The 18,367-nt window shown below is 43.9% G+C and overlaps 2 protein-coding genes across 3 annotated transcripts in view; one reads left to right on the plus strand and one right to left on the minus strand.

The window, feature by feature from the left end:
• MEPCE (methylphosphate capping enzyme) overlaps window positions 1–18,367 on the minus strand; it is a 372,004-nt gene that overhangs the window by 152,767 nt on the left and 200,870 nt on the right. The window lies entirely within an intron of this gene.
• On the plus strand, window positions 4,199–17,964 carry LOC126029959 (NXPE family member 3-like). The gene is made up of 5 exons (XM_049788183.1): window positions 4,199–4,267; window positions 9,635–10,377; window positions 13,502–13,581; window positions 14,707–14,922; window positions 17,418–17,964. Exons 1-5 carry the CDS (start codon window positions 4,199–4,201, stop codon window positions 17,948–17,950), a joined length of 1,641 nt encoding a protein of 546 aa, XP_049644140.1. The 3' UTR covers window positions 17,951–17,964.

Raw genomic sequence — 18,367 nt, forward strand, 5'->3', positions numbered from 1 at the left:
GTGGCTCAAAATACAAAAACAAACAAACAAACAAACAAATAATTTTGGGGGGGGAGGCCACATCTGCAGCACTCAGGAGTTACTCCTGACTCTGTGCTCAAAATTACTACTGGAAGGCTCTGGGGATCATATGGGATTGCCAGGGATCAAATCTGGGTCAGCTGCATGCAGGGCAAGTGCCCTACACATTTTGCTATCTCTCTGTCTCCATAATAATTTTTTTTTTTTTGGTTTTTGGGCCACACCCGGCAGCACTCAGGTGTTACTCCTGGCTATCTACTCAAAAATAGCTCCTGACTCGCACGGGGGACCATATGGGATGCTGGGATTCGAACCAACCACCTTAGGTCCTGGGTTGGCTGCTTGCAAGGCAAACGCCGCTGTGCTATCTCTCTGGCCCCATAATAATTTTTTAAGTAAGATAATGTCTGCCTGCCTGTTTTTCTGTAACTGGGACAAAGAATAGAGGACACAGAGTGAAGAGGATAGAGATGGGTTTATAAGACTCGGTGCTGAGGGGCTGCAAGCCAAAGGGACTTGGAGCTCTGAGCATGGGGTAGGCACACAATATATGCATTTTCAGTTCATGGCATTCAAGGCACATAATCATATTCCTTCAAGACACATCTACATATTTCTAACTCTTATCCAAGCAAAGCAGATGTTAGATTAAGCCATGCATCTTGTTTATGAGCCGTGTTTACTTGATGTAGTCTAGTCTCAGCCTTCCCAGATAACCTTCCTTAAAGAAGAAATACAATGGCCAGATAGATAGCATGGAGATAAGGCATTTGCCTTGCATGCAGAAGGACGGTGGTTCAAATCCCGGCATCCATATAATCCCTTGAGCCTGCCAGAAGCGATTTCTGAGTGTAGAGCCAGGAGTAACCCCTGAGCAGTGCTGGGTGTGACCCCCCTAAAAATACAATGGCCAAAAGGCACATGAAAAATTGCTCCACAGCACTAATCATCAAGGAGATGCAAATCAAAGCAACAATCAGGTACCATTTTACACTACAGAGACTGGCACATATCACAAAGAACAAGAACAATAGTGCTGGTGGGAATGTGGAGAGAAAGGAACTCCCATTCACTGCTGGTAAAAATGCTATCTTGTCCAGTCTTTAGGGAAAACAATACCGAGATTCCTCAAAAGACTGGAAATTGAGTTCCCATATGATCCTGCTATACCACTCCTAGGGATATACCCTAGGAACACAAAAACACAATACAAAAATGTCTTTCTCACACCTTTATTCATTGCAGCACTATTTACAATAGCCAGACTCTGAAAACAACCAAGATGCCTTTCAACAGATGAAAGACTAAAGAAACTGTGATACATATACACAATAGAATATTATGCAGCCATCAGGAAAGATGAAGTCATGAACATTTCCTATACATGGATGTACATGGAATCTATTATGCTGAGTGAAATAAGTCAGAGGAAGAGAGATAAACACAGAATAGTTTCATTCATCTATGAGTTTTAAGAAAAATTAAAGACATTATTATAATAGTGCCAAGAGACAACAGAGATGAGGGCTGTAAGGACTGGCTCTCTATGTGAAACTCACCACTCTAATTAGAGAGATGACTACACTATCACGACAATGTTAATTAGTGAGAGAAGTAGAATGCCTGTCTCGAATACAGGCAGGGGGATGGAGAAGGAGGGAAATGGGGGGCATTGGAGGTGGGAAGGTTGCACTGGTGAAGGGGTTTTTCTTTTTATGACTGAAACCCAACTACAATCATGTATGTAGTCATGGTGCTTAAATAAAGAAAAAAATTAATAAAAAGAGTGTTTTCTTGCTATTCCTCGCTTTTTACCTCTGGAATAGTCTTGAGTATTCAGAGAATGACCCTCAGACATACAATCAATTAATCTTTGATAAAGGGCAAGAGACACAAAGTGAAACAAGGAAAGCCTCTTCAATAAGTAGTGTTGGGACAGTTGGTCAACCACATGCAAAAAAGCTAACTCAAATCTCTCTTAAGTGCCTCCTTCTGCATCCACCTCCTTTCAGGGGGCTTCAGCTTCCCAAGTTCTCAGCCTAGAAACCAGTGTTAAGACTCTTGAAGGGAGAAATTTGAAACTGCTCTCTGTTCATTTGAAAACAAATGTATCTAGACACTCTTTAAATATTTTTTAAGTTCTCCTTGAACAAAAACATTAAATAAGTTTTATAGATTTCCAATGGCTTTTGAATGTTCACAATCAAATATCAAATCAACTAGAACATACTTGTCATTACAATATATTTAAAAAGACAGATTTAAGAGATTTAAAACAGTCACTAAGATTACCATGAACCACTGAAAATTAAACAACAGAAACTTGCTTTCATGAAATAAAAATCCAGTATAGGGGCTGGGGCTGAAGTGATAGTAAAGTTGGGTGTGAAAAAAAGAAGGAAGGAAGGAAGGAAGAAGAGAAAGAAAGAAGAAAGAGAGAAAGAAAGAAAGAAAAGAAAGAAAGAAAGAAAGAAAGAAAGAAAGAAAGAAAGAAAGAAAGAAAGAAAGAAAGAAAGAAAGAAAAAAAGAAAGAAAGAATTTTTTTTTTTGGTTTTTTTTTTTTTTTTTTTTTGGGCCACACCTGTTTGACGCTCAGGAGTTACTCCTGGCTATGCGCTCAGAAATCGCCCCTGGCTTGGGGGGACCATATGGGACGCTGGGGATCGAACCGCGGTCCGTCCTATGCTAGCGCTTGCAAGGCAGACACCTTACCTCTAGTGCCACCTTCCTGGCCCCGGTTTTTGGTTTTTGGGTCACACCCGGCAGCGCTCAGGGGCTACTCCTGGCTCTACACTCAGAAACCGCTCTTAGCAGGCTGGAGGGATATGCTGGGATGGAGGGATGCTGGGATTTGAACCACTGTCCTTCTGCATGCAAGGCAAATGCTTTACCTCCATGGGTAGAGCACCCCATGGGTGCTCAGGGCATACTTCTGAATCTGCAGGAATCATACCTGGTGGTGTTTGGGGACCATATACAGTGCTGGGGATTAAATCTAGGTCAGCTGTGTGTAGAGTAAGTGCTCTTCTAGTATGCCTATTCTCTGGACTCTCTTCCCTTAGCCTTCCACAGCTCTTGGACATAGAAATCACACTCATTTTTACAAAGTCTTGCTGTGCCCCACTAGTTATTGTTTTGTTTGGTTTTGTTGGGAACCACAGTGCTCAGGGGTCACTCCTGGCTCTGTGCTCAGAAATTACTCCTGGATAGTCAGGGGTACAATATTGGATGTGAGAATCAAACCCACATCTAGCATATGCAAAGTTGGTTTCTTCTTTGTGTTTGCTTGTTTTTACCATTTTGGTTTGATGCCAAGCCCAAAGTACTTGATGTTGAATAAAAGCCCTTGGAAGGGGCTGGATGGAGGTGGATCGAGGGACCTTTCTCCTCCATCCCAGGCCATGTGTCTACAAGGCCTCTCCAGCCGGCAGGTCTGAAAGTTCAAGGTAGCGCGGAGAAAATCCATAGACAGGTTTCAGGAGACATCAGCTTTATTCAAGTCCTAGCCAACAGGTGTGGCTTCTCTCATAACCTTTTACGCTGGATATCATCAGCCCTACATCCAGCCTCTTTCAGTCATCTCTCCTTCTGCTGCTTCTCCCTTGCTGCATCTCTCTCAATCCCCCAATCCATCCTGCAGAAATCTCTCTCCTCTCAGGCAAACCTATTGATCCTTCCCAAAGACCCCTCCCAGAAATGGGCAGGTTTTACTAGTAGGTAAGGTTACATAGGAGGAATGGGGAATGGGATAATACTTGAGACGGAGAGCCTGACAGAGTTTGTAGTATCAAAGCAGAAATGGTACATTTGGGGGCTAGAGAGATAGCACAGCAGTAGGGCTTTTGCCTTGCAAACGACCTACCCAAGACAAACAGAGGTTCAATTCCCGGCATCCCATATGGTCCCCTAAGCCTGCCAGGAGTGATTTCTGAGTGCAAAGCCAGGAGTAATTCCTGAGTGCCTCTGGGTGTGGTTCAAAAGCAAAAAATAATAATAATAATAATAATAATAAGTATAGTTGCTTTCTTACACTTGTCATGTCTGCTCACGCCTGGTTACCAGTATAAATGTACAAGTTAATGTGGGCGTGTTTTGTGTTTATTACAAATACCGTATATCTGTCTTCACCTAGGTCCAAAATCCATGGAGAACATTTCAAAGCAGAGAGCAAGTCACCATGGGTTCTTTCATGGAGCAAGTCAAGTGGTGTAAGATCCTGGCTGTGGGGCTGTTTTTGCTGATTTGGGTGAGTATTGCTCTCACTTCTGCCAGTTCCTCAGAGTCCTGCTTCATGTTGATTTACTGCCTTTTTTTCAGTAGCAGTGCCCCATTTCCATCTCTGTGCTCACTGTGACTTCAGTTCCAGTGAGATTACTCCAGGATAATCCCAAAGGGGCAAAAAATGGACCATCTGCTCCCTTGATTCTCACCTCTTTGTCTTGAGGTGTTTAGTTCTGTCTTGAGTCAGGGGAAGAGATGGAAGTTTCTGGTCTCCTGGCTCTGCTTGTTAACAGAGAAGTAGTAGGAGATTCAAGGAATTAAAATCCCTGCCTGGGCCAGAGAGAGTATAGTGCATAAGACATCTGACCTGGGTTTGATCCCCAGCGCTACTTAGATTCTCTTGGGTTTCAATGATTAAAAAAGAACACTTTCACAGTGCAACATTCCCACCACCAGTGCCTCTCATCTCCCTCCTCCCCAAACCCCCTGCCTGTATTTAAGACAGGCAGTGTATTTCTCTCACTCACAACCAATATCATGATAGTTGTTAGTGTAGTTCTCTCTCTCTTTCTCTCTCTGTCTCTGTCTCTCTCGTTTTTGAATCACACCCGGTGGCACACAGGGGTTACTCCTGGCTCTGAGCTCAGAAATCACTCTTGGCAGGCTCAGGGGATCATATGGGATACTGGGAATCGAACCAGCATCTGGTCTGTTCTAGGTTGGCCACATGCAAGGCAAACGTCCTACTGCTGTGCTATTGCTCCAGCCTGTAGTTATTTCTCTAACTTCACTCACAACTCTTTGTGGTAAGCATCATATTGTGGGCCAATTCTTCCAGCCCTCATCTCTATTGTCTCTGGGTATTATTAGCATACTGTCTTTATTTTTCTTAAATCCCACAGATGAGTGAGACTATTCTGTGTCTATCTCTCTCCCTCTAACTTATTTCACTCAGCATAATATTTTCCATGACCATCCATGTATAGAAAAATTTTGTGACTTCATTCTTCCTTATAGCTACATAGTATTTCATTGTGTATATATACCACAGTTTCTTTAGCCACTCATCTGTTGTTGGCATCTGGTTGCTTCCAGATTCTGGCTATTGTAAATAGCATTGCAATGAATATAGGTATATGGAGGGCATTTTTGTATTGTGTTTTTGTGTTCCTAGGGTATATCCCAAGGAGTAGTATATCTGGATCATATGAGAGCTCAATTTCCAAATTGTTTTCCATAAAGGCTGGACTAGATGGTACCTCATTGTTGTTTTGATTTGCATTTCTCTGATGATTAGTGATGTGGAGCATTTTTTCATGTGCCTTTTGATCATTATTTTTCTTCTTTGGGGAAGTGTCTGTCAATGAAGTTAGATTTTTTTCTTGTTAAGTTCTGTCAGTACCTTGTATATATTAATTATTAGCCCCTTATCTTATGGTTATTGGGTGAATAGTTTCTCCCATTCTGTGGGTGCTCTTTCTATCGTAGTCACTATTTCCTTTGAGGTACAGAAGCTTCTCAGCTTAATATAATCCCATTTGTTTATCTCTGCTTCTACTTGTTTGGACAGTGATGTTTCCTTCTTGAAGATGCCTTTTGTCTCAATGTTATGGAGTGTTTCACCTACATGTTCTTCTATATACTTTATGGTTCTGGGTCTTATATCAAGGTCTTTAATCCATTTTGATTTGACCTTTGTGCATGGTATTAGATGGAGGTCTGAGTTCACTTTTTTGTATATGGCTGACCAGTTGTGCCAACACCACTTGTTGAAAGGGGTTTCTTTGCTTCATTTTGCATTTCTTGCCCCTTTGTCAAAGATTAATTGATTGTATGTCTGGGGGACATTCTCTGAATACTCTAGTCTATTCCATTGATCTGAGGGTCTGTCTTTATTCCAATATCATGTTTTTTAAATACATTTTGCTTTGTAGTACAATCTAAAGTTAGGAAAAGTGATACCTACCATCTTCTTTTTCCTAAGGTTTGCATTAAGTGTGTTTATTGTTCCAAATGAATTTCAGGAGTGTTTGATCCACTTCTTTTAAGAATGCATTGGTGAAAAGAAAAAAAAAAAAAGAATGTCATGGTATCCTTAGCGGAACTGCATTAAATTTGTACAATTCTTTGGGGAATATTGCCATATTAATGATGTTAATCCTCCCAATCCATGAACAGGGTATGTGTCTTTATTTTCTTGTGTCCTCTTTTATTTCTTGAAGCAGTGCTTTGTAGTTTTCTTTTTATAGGTTCTTCACCTCTTTAGTTAAGTTGACACCAAGGTATTTGAGATTCTGTGGCACTGATGTGTGTTGTATTAAAAGACCTGGGTGGTGATGGATGGTGGTGATGGGATGGATGGAGGTCCTTTCTCCTCCAGCTTGGACCATGCACCTGCAACCCTCTTCAGCAGCTGGGACTGAGGGTCCAGGATAGTGGCAGGGAAATGATCCACAAGCATCAGGTTTCAGGAGACATCAGCTTTCTTCAGGTCCTAGCCACCACATGTGTGGCCTCTCATAACCTTTCAAGCCACCTTCATTATTGGCCCTGCATCTTGCTCCATCTCTGTTGCTCAATCTCTCTCAATCTCCCTTCCTCAAATCCTTTTCCTGCCCCTCAGGTAAACCTTTTGTTACCTTCCAAAGACCCCTCCCAGAAATGGGCAGGTCTTACCTTCAGGTAAGGTTACAGAGGAAGATGAGGTGGGGTAAGAATGTGAATGGTATTGTTTTTATTGATGTCCATTTCTTCTCTATTATTATTTTTGTATAAGAAGGCCATTGATTTTTACATGTTAATTTTATGGCCTACCACTTTGCTATGTAAATCTATTGTTTCTAGAAGCTTTTTTGTAGAGTCTTTATGGTTTTCTAAATATAGTAGCATCTTATCTTCAAACAGGGAAAGCTTGAGTTCTTCCTTTCCTATCAGGATGCCTTTGATATTTTTTTCTTGCCTAATCACTATGATACTAAGTTAAATAGGAGTGGTGAGAGGGGGCAGCTTTGTCTTGTACCAGATTTTAGAGGAAAGGCTTTTAATTTATCTCCACTGAGAATAATATTTGCCATTGAATTATGTATGGTAAATGGCCTTGACTATATTAAAAATGATCCTTCCATTAGAATCTTGTTGAGTTTTACTTTTTATCAAGAATGGGTATTGGACCTTATCAAATGCTTTCTCTGCATCTATTGATAGGATCATATAGTTTTATTTTTCTTTTTGTTAATATGGTGTATTATGTTGATTTATTTATGTATGTTAAACCATCCTTGCATTCCTGGAATAAAACCTACTTGGTCATGGTGTATGACCATCTTGATAAGGCATTGGATCTTATTTGCTAAAATTTTGTTGAGGATCTTTGCATCTGTGTTCATCAGGGATATTGGTCTGATTTTTTTGTTGTTGTTGTTTGTTTTGTTTGTTTGTTTGTTTTCATCATTTCTGTCTGGTTTTGGTATCAAGGTGATATTAGCTTTATAAAAACTATTTGGGAGTGTTTCTGTTTCTTCAGTTTCCTAAAAGAGCCTGAAAGAATTGGTAGTAACTCCTCTAGAAAGGTTTTTTTTTTTTTGGGGGGGGGGGAGGGGTAGGGGCATCACACCCGGCATAGCTCAGGAGTTACTCCAGACTGTGCTAAGAAATCTCTCCTGGCAGGCTGAAGGGACCATATGAGATGCCAGATTTTGAACAACCATTGGTCCTGGGTCAGCTGTATGCAAGGCAAATGCCCCACCACTGTGCTATCTCTCCGGCCTCTCCTCTTGAAAGGTTTGACAGAATTTGTTAATGAATCCATCTGGGTCTAGACTTTTGTTTTTGGGAAGACTTTTAATTAACATTTTAATTAATTAGCATTTTAATTTCCTCAATAGGATCTATTTAGATAGGCTAGATCATCCTGATTTAACTTTGAGAGATTATAAAATTCTAAGAATTTGAGGCCAGAGAGATAGCATCAGGGTAGGGCATTTTTGCCTTGCATGCAGAAGGATGGTGGTTCAAATCCCGGCATTCCATATGGTCCCTGAGCCTGCCATGAGTAATTTCTGAGCATAGAGCCAGAAGAAACCCCTGAGCGCTGCCAGATGTGACCCAAAAACAAAACAAAACAAAAATTCTAAGAATTTATCCATTTCTTCTAGGTTCTCATATTTTCTGGCATAAAGTTTCTCAATGTAGTCCCTAGTTTTGCAGTGGTTTATCAATCTTGTTTATTTTTTCAAAGAACCAACTTTTGCTTTTGTTAATCTTTCAGATTTGTTTATGAATTTCTACTTCATTGATTTCTGCTCTAAGCAGAATCTTAGATTCTGCCTACCTATTTTTGGTTCATTTTGTTGATCATTTTCTAATTTTATAAGCTGTGTCATTAAGTTATTTATGTAGGTACCTTCTTTCTTCCTGATGTGTGCTTGCAAAGCTATAAATTTTTCCCTTAGTAGCACTTTCGCTGTGTCCCACAAATTCTGATAATTTGTGTCCTCATTTGCATTTATTTCCAGGAATCTTTTGATTTCCCCTCTGACCCACTGATTGTTCAGTAGTGAGCTGTTTAACTTCCAGGTGTTAAAGTTTTTCTTCTGTGTCCCTTTGTAATTAACTTCTAATTTCCATCCTGTGTTGGCAGCATGCAAGGCTGTACTATCACTGTACTACCACTGTACTATCACTCCAGCCCATGGTCTTTGTTTTTTGAAAGTAGCCTCCCTAACTAATGTAAGGTGTAGTTTTGATATCATTTTCCAGGCATTAATGACTTTGAAGATCTTTTCATGAACCCAGGACCATTTTTATGTCCTCAGGAGAAATGATGTTCATGTCCTTAATTCATTTTCTAATCATTTGGTGTTTTGCTTTCGAGTTATAAGAGGTTTTCTTCTTAAAAAAAAAAAAAACAAATGTGATTTAAGCCATTATTACATATGTAGTTTGAAATTATTTTCTCCCACTTTGTAGATTCCCTTTGTACCCTGATTCTTTCTTTCTTTGCTATACAGACATTGTTTATTTTTGTTTTGAGTACACAACCAATGGTGCTTGGGGTTTATTCCTGGTTCCGTGCTTGGGTTGGGCTGGAGGGACCCTATGCTGTGCTGGGAATTAAACCAAGATGGACCACATCAAGGCAAGCCCCTTGCCCTCATACTATCTCTCTAGCCCATAATTATCTCTTGGGTAATATCAAAAAGGAATTTTAAAGGGGGTTCTCTGGTATCTGGTTTGTTTTGTTCATCATAAGTCAGTCTGCTCAGTAATAGGCTGACAAGACTTTGGAGTCTGACTTGGCAGTGGGGTCTGACATTGGTGAATGGAAATCTCCATCACCAGAAGATATGAGAGAAACACAAGCCACTATGAGCTTCCTATTCTCTACCCACAGATGTTCTGTTTAAAGATTTACTGGCCAGATGTCACCACCTTCCACCTCCCCGAAATCCTCCAGGCATATAGAGCTGCTCCTACATCCCTCACACTCCTCAACTTGACCTCAGAGCTCGTCAGTCTGACCTCTCTTCTCTACTGGCCTCCTACCCCGGGCGATCCGAGGGATTTTCTGGCCTCTACTAGCCCCCAGACCTCCACTTACCACCTGAGAAACCACACTCAGGACAGCTATGCCATGGGCAGCTTCCTGGAGGTCATCCTGGTAGCCAGAGACCACAGGGGCCGGCCCAAGCACCATGGTGGGGACTTGTTCCGGGCTCAACTGTTGGGTCCAGACTTGAAGGCTGCTGCCCCGGGAGAAGTTGAGGACCTGGAGAATGGGACTTACTTGCTGACCTTCCCCCTGCTCTGGGCTGGCCAGGCCTCTGTGCACATTCGGTTGATTCACTCCAGCGAGGCTGTGGGAGTTCTGCGGAGAGTCTGGAGGGAGAAAAGGGCCACTATGGACTTCAAAGGCTATTTCCGAGGACAGTCGGGACACGAGGAGGTTGTGACTTGCAACGTGGACCCCCAATTGACTAATGCAAAGGGGCCTGTGTGCCAGTACACAGATGTGGACTCGGGGGAGCCCTGGTTTTGTGCCCATGCCCCGACTCTGCCTTGCGATGCTTTAGTTGGACATTCTTCTGGGAGTTACTGGACTGTGACTACACCACAGAATAATGCCCTTCTGGACTGGTAAGAAGGATGGGGACAGCTTTTCTGGGAAAGTTTTCTTAGTCATTTCCTTGATAACTGCCTTTCTTAACTGCTCAAACCCTGTGATCTGAGCTATTGGCTATGATGACTTTTTGTCAATATGAAACAGTGGCCTGTATGTGACATACTGTGAAAGATGCTTATTTCATATAGGCTGGTCAGAGTTTTGGTAAATGTGTAGCTCAAGGGACTATAGCCACTGCCCTGAGAGAAATCACGTCCCCTATTGATTCCCTCAGTCCTTGCAGTCATTTCACACCTGCCACTAGCTTTCTCTCACGACCCCAGGCTGGTTCTCCTTTTTAAAGAGGGCATAAAAAAAGAGAATATGGGCCTGAGCAATAGCACAGCGGGCAGGGCAGTTGTCTTGAACATGGCTGACCTAGATTTGATCCCTGGTATTCCATATGGTCTCCTCGAACCTGCCAGGAGTGATTTCTGATGGTAGAGCAATCCTCATTCCTGAGGGCTGCTGGGTGTAATGCAAAAACAAACAAACAAACAAATAGAAATGGTGTGGACATGATGCATCTCAGCAATTCTCTTGGGTCATAGTACTTTCACGAGAGAAAAACGAGTACACGAGCGGACGAATATGAAATATGAAATAATTGAGACAACACAAAATGCATTGTATGGGGGCCGGCGAGGTGGCGCTAGAGGTAAGGTGTCTGCCTTGCAAGCGCTAGCCAAGGAAGGACCGCAGTTCGATCCCCCAGCGTCCCATATGGTTTCCCCCAAGCCAGGGGCAATTTCTGAGTGCTTAGCCAGGAGTATCCCCTGAGCATCAACGGGTGTGGCCCGAAAAACAAAACAAAACAAAAAATGCATTGTATGGGGACCCACGGCTATGAGACGAGAGACAAACTTAACTTTTCAGCTGATGACATTTTAAGTACAACTCTGGTATGCAAGGTATTTTCAGGGAAACAAAGGGCAGAGGATCCTTAGGAGGGACAACACAATGGTACTGGACCTTAGAACTACATATCAAATAACTACTCAATGTAGGTGAGAAAGAGCCCTGCTAGAGGTAAGGCGGAACATGAGATGGAGGTGTTCTGGTTTGCAAGAAGTTTGCAGCCTCCTGAAAGTAGAATTCATAAAAGGCAGAAGCTATTGTTAGCACCATGAAGCTGAGAGCAGGAAAAAGCAAGTTGCTGGGAACTGTCTGGGCTCAACCTTTGGGTTGCAAATATACCAGCCAGCGGGGAATTTTGCAGTCTTTGGCGCTGAAAATTTCTATAAGATTGCAAGATAAAGCAAGGGAGATGAAGTCAAATAAATAAAAGTAAAGATATATATAATGTCACAGCCATGTCAGAAATATAGCCAGTAATCCATGCAGGGGTTATGATTGATTTCTCCAACAGGCCTTCTGGCTAAAATATTTCTTGGGAGGAAATTAGGCACTGAACCAGGAAAGCCAAAAGACACGTCTGGTGCGTGCTTCCCTAATAATGGAGACATGCATGCTGCATGCCTTGACACAGAAACATAAATTAGGTTCTCTTTTTTTTTGTGTGTGTGTGTGTGTTTGGGCCATACCCGGTGACGCTCAGGGGTTACTCCTGGCTTGGGGGACAATATGGGACGCCGGGGGATCGAACTGCAGTCTGTCCTAGGCTAGCGCTGGCAAGGCAGACACCTTACCTCTAGCGCCACCACGCCGGCCCCAGTAAAATGTCTCTTAGAGGCAACATGTAGATTTAGTTCAATGGATTGAACAATGACCATCTGTATGGTTCCCCAACTGGTGACTCTTAAGTAAAGTCTCTATGAACAGAAGGTGTTTGCAGGCAAATATTTTTTCTTGGATAAACACCTGTAAAATAGTGAAATTTTTTTTTATGACTTGACTCTGCAGAGAACAGCTTTCGATATAGCAAGAAAGGTAACAATAGATGGTTCCAAGTCCCCATAATTACTTTCCTTATGCTTTTATGGCTTATGCTAACCTGGCATATTGATCGTAATTCCTGAACCAACATGGATGCCTTAGTAGTAACTAACATTTATGTTTATTTAGATTTCTTTGCCCTTGGGGATGTTGTTAGGGAATCTTCCAAGCCACCAGAGATTCACATCTAACAAGGCTAGTGGGTCAATAAATATCCCAAGAATGCACAGTGTTACCTTTGCCCTTCAGTTCTGAGGATTCATGGGGCCACCCTGGTGGAAGTACCACACCCTGCAGTGCTCAAAGGCCTCCAGAAATGCAACCAAGATGCTCAGAACACCATGGAGTGCTGCCAGATCAAAGCCAGATTGGCCACAAAAAAAGCATGAACCTTCAACTTATATGCTTTTTCTGGCCCCAGATCTCTTTCCTTTTTTTTTTTTTTTTTGGTTTTTGGGCTACACCCGGCGGTGCTCAGGGGTTACTCCTGGCTGTCTGCTCAGAAATAGCTCCTGGCAGGCACGGGGAACCATATGGGACACCGGGATTCGAACCAACCACCTTTAGTCCTGGATGGGCTGCTTGCAAGGCAAACACCGCTGTGCTATCTCTCCGGGCCCGATTTCTTTCCTTTTAATCTAATGTAGGTTTTCTGTTCTGGGGCCTCTTCAGAATGCCATGTTACAATGAATTTTTTATTCTTTCTTTCCTTGGATGAGTGTTAAGAAAGATTGATTGAGTCCTTGTTTTATGGCTTTAGAATGTTTTCCTTACCAGGAGACTGGCCTTTGGGGTGTGTGTGAAGAGCTTACAAGAAAAACAAAGCAGCAAACTTACAGCAGCTTATCTGAACTGTGGTGTCAACCATTGCCTGCCTCTCTCAAGACGTGGTGTCTTGTATACCCCAACCTCACAAGAGTACTTTTTTGGACCTCACTATGCACAGCCCACACTTAAGAATTGGGGTTTCTATTGCCTACAGTCTGAGTTTTGATGTGTGGGGTTGGGAGGACAGATTCTGCTCCTCCTTTGTTCTTAAATCCAGTTTCAGAAAAGAAAGACTAAGAAGTCTCTTTCCCAGATTATGAGAATCCTTCTGGAACAAAGCTGAGGCCAAAATTCCAGGCAGCACTTGCTCAGCCATCTTGGATATTTGCTCGCTCTGATGCCTGCGATAAAGGGTCACTCTTGATGTTTCTCCAGGAATGTGACAGACAAAGTGCTTCCTCAAGGCATGCCCCCCATCTGGGTCAGAGAAAATGACAAAGACAAGAGCAGCAGGGGTGAGTGGGGTGGCCACATCCTGGGGGTGGTGGTGAGGAGAAGATTCTAGGCACTTGTATTCCTGACTTGGGTCAAGGGAGTCCCCTTCCTGGACACATATGCACCTATACCCCAACACTAGAGCTGTGGTTAGCAGTGTGGGCTGCCACCAGATTTTTTCAGGTTCAGATCCAAGTTTAGTCATTCACTCTTCTTGATGAGGGGTCATGTGACTATGGTTAGCCTCTCAGTGGCTTTGTTTCCCACACTCAGAAATAGAGGTAAGAGGAACTGGAGTGATAGTACAGCAGCGAGGGCATTTGCCTTCCTGAGTGCAGAACCAGGAGTAACTCCTGACCACTGCTGGTGTGACTCTAAAACAGGACAATAAACAAAACTAACAAAAAAAGAAACGGAGGTGAGGCAGAAGTAATACTTTAGTGGTAGGGCGTTTGCCTTGCACGCGGCTGATCCAGGATTGACCTGGGTTCGATTCTGGTGTCCCATATGGTTCCCCCAAGCAAGGCATGATTTCTGAGTGCATAGCCAGGAGTAACCCCTGAGTGTCACCGGGTGTGACCAAAAAACCAAAATAATAATAATAATAATAATAATAATAATAATAATAAATAAGGAGGTAAGAGTAGAATTTCCTGGCCTGGAGTTACAGCACAGCAAGGAGATCTCTTGCTTTGCATGCAGCCAAGCCGGATTTAATCATCGTTATCCCATATGGTCCTGAGTCTATCAGGAGAGAGCTCTAAGTGTAGAGCTGGAAGTGAGCCCAGAGGTATTCTGGGTGCAACTCAAAAAAAAAAAATAAAAAAAAAATAAAAAGGGAGAAAAGAAAAGTTTTTACTGAGGAGAGAACCTCAGGGTTGGAGCATTTGCTTGGCCTGCAGGGGGGTGCTCCTGGCTGGGGTTGCTCCTGGCACTGCCAGGCTTCCTGAACATCTTTGGGATATTCTGGTAACCCCAACACTGTAGGGGAACTCGTCTCCCACATCTACACACTAGAACAATGTCACTTTTGTGTGTGTGTGTGTGTGTGTGTGTGTGTGTGTGTGTGTGAAAAATGGAATGCACTCTATAAAAGGCATCTGAGTGAGTATGCTGCCTGTTCAGTTCTGTTTCCACCTTTCCAGTAGTTCTGGCCCCACATCATCCCTGTCTCCCCGGGCTCCCAGACTCAAGGCCGTCCGGCTTCTACTATGGAGATGTGTGGTACTCGTTGTCCTGCTCCAGCCGCTCTTTCTCCTCTGCTGACAGCATCCTGGGCTGCCTGGCCGGCCATGAGGTGCACATGATGGGGAACTCAACGCTGCGCCAGTGGTGGGAGTATCTGCGGGACACAGTACCCTGTGAGTGGTGGAAACAGAACTAGCACCAGGGAGGGGGTTGAGAGCAGACCCAAAAGGTGGACAGGGGTGGACTCTGATCTCTCCCAGAGGCATGAAGCAAAGGCTTGAATCCCGGCAGGATCTGGGATTCTAGTTGATGTAATTCAACCATCAAGCTTCCACTCCAGTCTACTTCACTAGACTTAAGGAGCCTACAGGACAGAAAACATAGCCCCATACACAATTTCAGAGCTGGGAAGACAGTATAGCAGGTAAGGCTTGCATGCAGTCAACCTAGATTTGATCCCTGACACTGCCTATATTTCTCCCAAGTATCACCAGGAGTGGTCCCCGAGTGCAAAGATAGGAATAAGCCTAAAACACTGCTGGGGGTGGCCCCAAACCAAAAAGATTATCTGTCTATCTGTCTGTCTGTCTGTCTGTCTGTCTGTCTGTCTGTCTGTCTGTCTGTCTCTCTCTCTCTCTCTCTCTCTCTCTCTCTTTCGTACACACACGAGCGCGTATGAACCCAATCTTTCAGATAATACCAAACTAAGACCCTTCCAATTTTTCTAAATAAAAGTTCCATTTTCTTTTACCAAACATAGTTTAACATATGCAGTCAATCAATGCACTACACCATATCAATAAAAAATTAAAAGCATATGATTAATCTGTAAATGCAGAGAAAGCATTTGATAAGATCCAGCATCTAATAATAATAATAATAATAATAATAATAATAATAATAATATAACTCAGCAAAACGGAAATTGAAAGAATTTTCTTTAATATATCCAAAGCCATTTACCACAAGCCAACAGCAAATATTATACTCAATGAATAAAAACTATTTTGTTTTGTTTTTGGGCCACACCTGGCAGCGCTCAGCGGTTACTTGTTGTGTATGTAAATATTTTGGGGGATTACTATGTTGCTCACCCTAATCTGTGCCCTACCCTAGGGTGTGACCTGGCATTCTGCCCCCACCCTAGGGTAGGACCTGATTCTGCTTTCACCATTGGTTGGTATATGATCCCACCATTGGGTGGGACCTGACTCTGGAGTATAAAAACAGGAGTCTGTGGAAGGCGAGGGCTTTTTGCTGGCTGGAACTGAATCGGAGTCTTTGGACTTCAGTTTTGTCCATCCGAATAAAGCAAATATTTCCACGAGCCTGATTGTCTGCGAGCTGTTTACCCGCCGTTTCACCTCAGAACCGTGGGCTAGACAGGGTGGCAGACGCGTGCTCCGAGCTGGAAGAAAAGGGCCTCATTCTCCATCCCACCATCAGTCCACCTCTTCAGGGGCTGACCTGCTACAATACTCAATGAATAAAAACTATTTTGTTTTGTTTTTGGGCCACACCTGGCGGCGCTCAGCGGTTACTCTTGGCTATCTGCTCAGAAATTGCTCCTGACAGCCACAGGGGACCATATGGGACACCAGGATTTGAACCACCTTTAGTTCTGGGTTGGCTGCTTGCAAGGCAAGCGCTCTACCGCTCTGTTATATATCTCTGGCTCAATGAGGAAAAACTTTTTAAAAAGCTTTCCTCAAGGGGCCCGAGCAATGATAGCACAGAGGGGAGGACATTTGCCTTGCATGCAGCTGACCAGATTCGATTTCCGGCATCGCATTGGGTCCCCCAAGCCTGCCAGGAGAAATTTCTGAGCAGAGAACTGGCTGCTGGGTGTGTCCCCAACCCAAAATAAATAAATAAGTGGTTCAAATTTTAGTTATTTGTGCCTTTTTGCCTCCATAATTCCCAGTTGGTACTTTTTTCAAAACTCCAATATTTCAGGAGGTGTGAAAGTCTCCCCCTAATTTGTCCCCATGAAGTCCCAGGGTTGCTCCTGTGAAAGTCAGTCCAGGTCTGTATCAGGCCTGATGGTTCAGTTTTCATGTTCAGAAGTATTTGGGGTCACACAGACCAGCAGTGCTCAGGGGCTACCAGAACTAGACCCAGCAGATCTTGGGGTGGCATCCAATGCTGGGGATCAAATTGGGCTTCAACACATACTTCCTGCCCTCTGAGTTACTCCCCAGAACTCAATGTCTTTCATGGTTCAGATCTTTCTCCTTTGAAAGTTTTTGCTTCCTTGGTGGACATTTTAACTGGATAATCATTTCTTAGAACACAGTTGTTCTACCAGCTGTGTCTCAAGAATCCTGTCGCCCTGAGGTTTCTATTTTCCAATTGTTTGTTGTTTCTTTGGGACAATAGACAATAGAGGGCTGAGCTAGCAGTGGCCCCTAGTGGTACTAGGGGTCTGGGATACTATGGGATGCCAAGGATCAAACAAACATCAATAGCACCAAGACAAGCTCCTCTCCCTTACTATCTCTCTAGCCCCCCTTTTAGGGGATTGCCATTGTATTAAATAGTGCACCTAGTTTTGGGGGGGCTTGAAGTCCCTCACCAGGGGATGCTGGGGGCTACTCCTGGCTATGTGCTCGGGAAGCACTTGTAAATGAGCTGCCCACCCCCTCAAACTCTATTTCCTCTCTCGCAGCCCTGAAGCCGGTGAATCTTCACGTCACCTACCAGACAGGGACCCTGATGGCGGTGGACACGGCGAGGGCCATCGTGCTGCACTGGCAGGCTCACAAGTGGCCTCTTCGCTCCCGACGCACCCCTGTAGCCTCCCTGCACTCGGTGGCCCGGGAGCTGGGGGGTCTAGCAGGCGGACCCCACACTGTGGTGGTGCTGGGCTTGGGTGCCCATTTCACTACCTTCTCCCCGTCCATCTTCACACGGCGCCTGGAGGGGATCAGGGCGGCAGTGGTTGCACTGCTGGCACGGGAGCCCCGCACACTGGTGGTCATCAAACTGGCCAACACAGGCTACAAGTCTGTGTACGGCAGTGACTGGTTCATGCTGCTGCTGAACCGGCTCCTGCAAGCTGCCTTCCGCCACCTTCCTGTGGCCTTCGTGGACACCTGGGCCATGACTTCCAGTCTGGCTCTGCCCGATAAAATCCACCCAGACAGGCTCATTGTGCGTAATGAGGTGGACATGCTTCTGTCCTTCATCTGCCCGTCCTAGGGCAGCAGCCACCAGGGTAGTACTGGCCAGTCTCATGGAACTGGTGCACATAGTGGAGACCCCGAATTCAATTCACACCAACACACCAACACTCACACACACACACACACACACACACACACACACACACACACACACACACACACACACACACCCCTTGTGCCCCTTAGATCTCTGGGTATTGCCTAAAGGACCTGGAATTCCTCTGAGTGTGCCCAAATGACCTTTGAGCTTCAACATTTTGACTGCGGTGGCCCTCAGCCCCTCTGGAGTTGAGCATTGACTCATTATAGTTGTCCTTGAGTGACTGGAAATTGGGGCAGAGAGGAACCGAGTCATATTTTACTGCTTGTAAAAAATTGTAATAATTAATAATAGCAATTGAGGGGTCAGAGTGATAGCACAGCAGTAGGGCAT

This window comes from Suncus etruscus, chromosome 15 (genome assembly GCF_024139225.1).
Source record: "Suncus etruscus isolate mSunEtr1 chromosome 15, mSunEtr1.pri.cur, whole genome shotgun sequence".
Taxonomy (NCBI): domain Eukaryota; kingdom Metazoa; phylum Chordata; class Mammalia; order Eulipotyphla; family Soricidae; genus Suncus; species Suncus etruscus.

What these genes read in the sequence shown, in the direction of transcription:
- LOC126029959 (XM_049788183.1), top strand. Translation starts at nt 4,199, where the DNA reads ATGGGTTCTTTCATGGAGCAAGTCAAGTGGTGTAAGATCCTGGCTGTG. An exon ending in AATAATGCCCTTCTGGACTG is followed by an intron (nt 10,378 to 13,501) that starts GTAAGAAGGATG and finishes ATGTTTCTCCAG; the next exon opens with GAATGTGACAGACAAAGTGC. An exon ending in TCTGCGGGACACAGTACCCT is followed by an intron (nt 14,923 to 17,417) that starts GTGAGTGGTGGA and finishes CCTCTCTCGCAG; the next exon opens with CCCTGAAGCCGGTGAATCTT.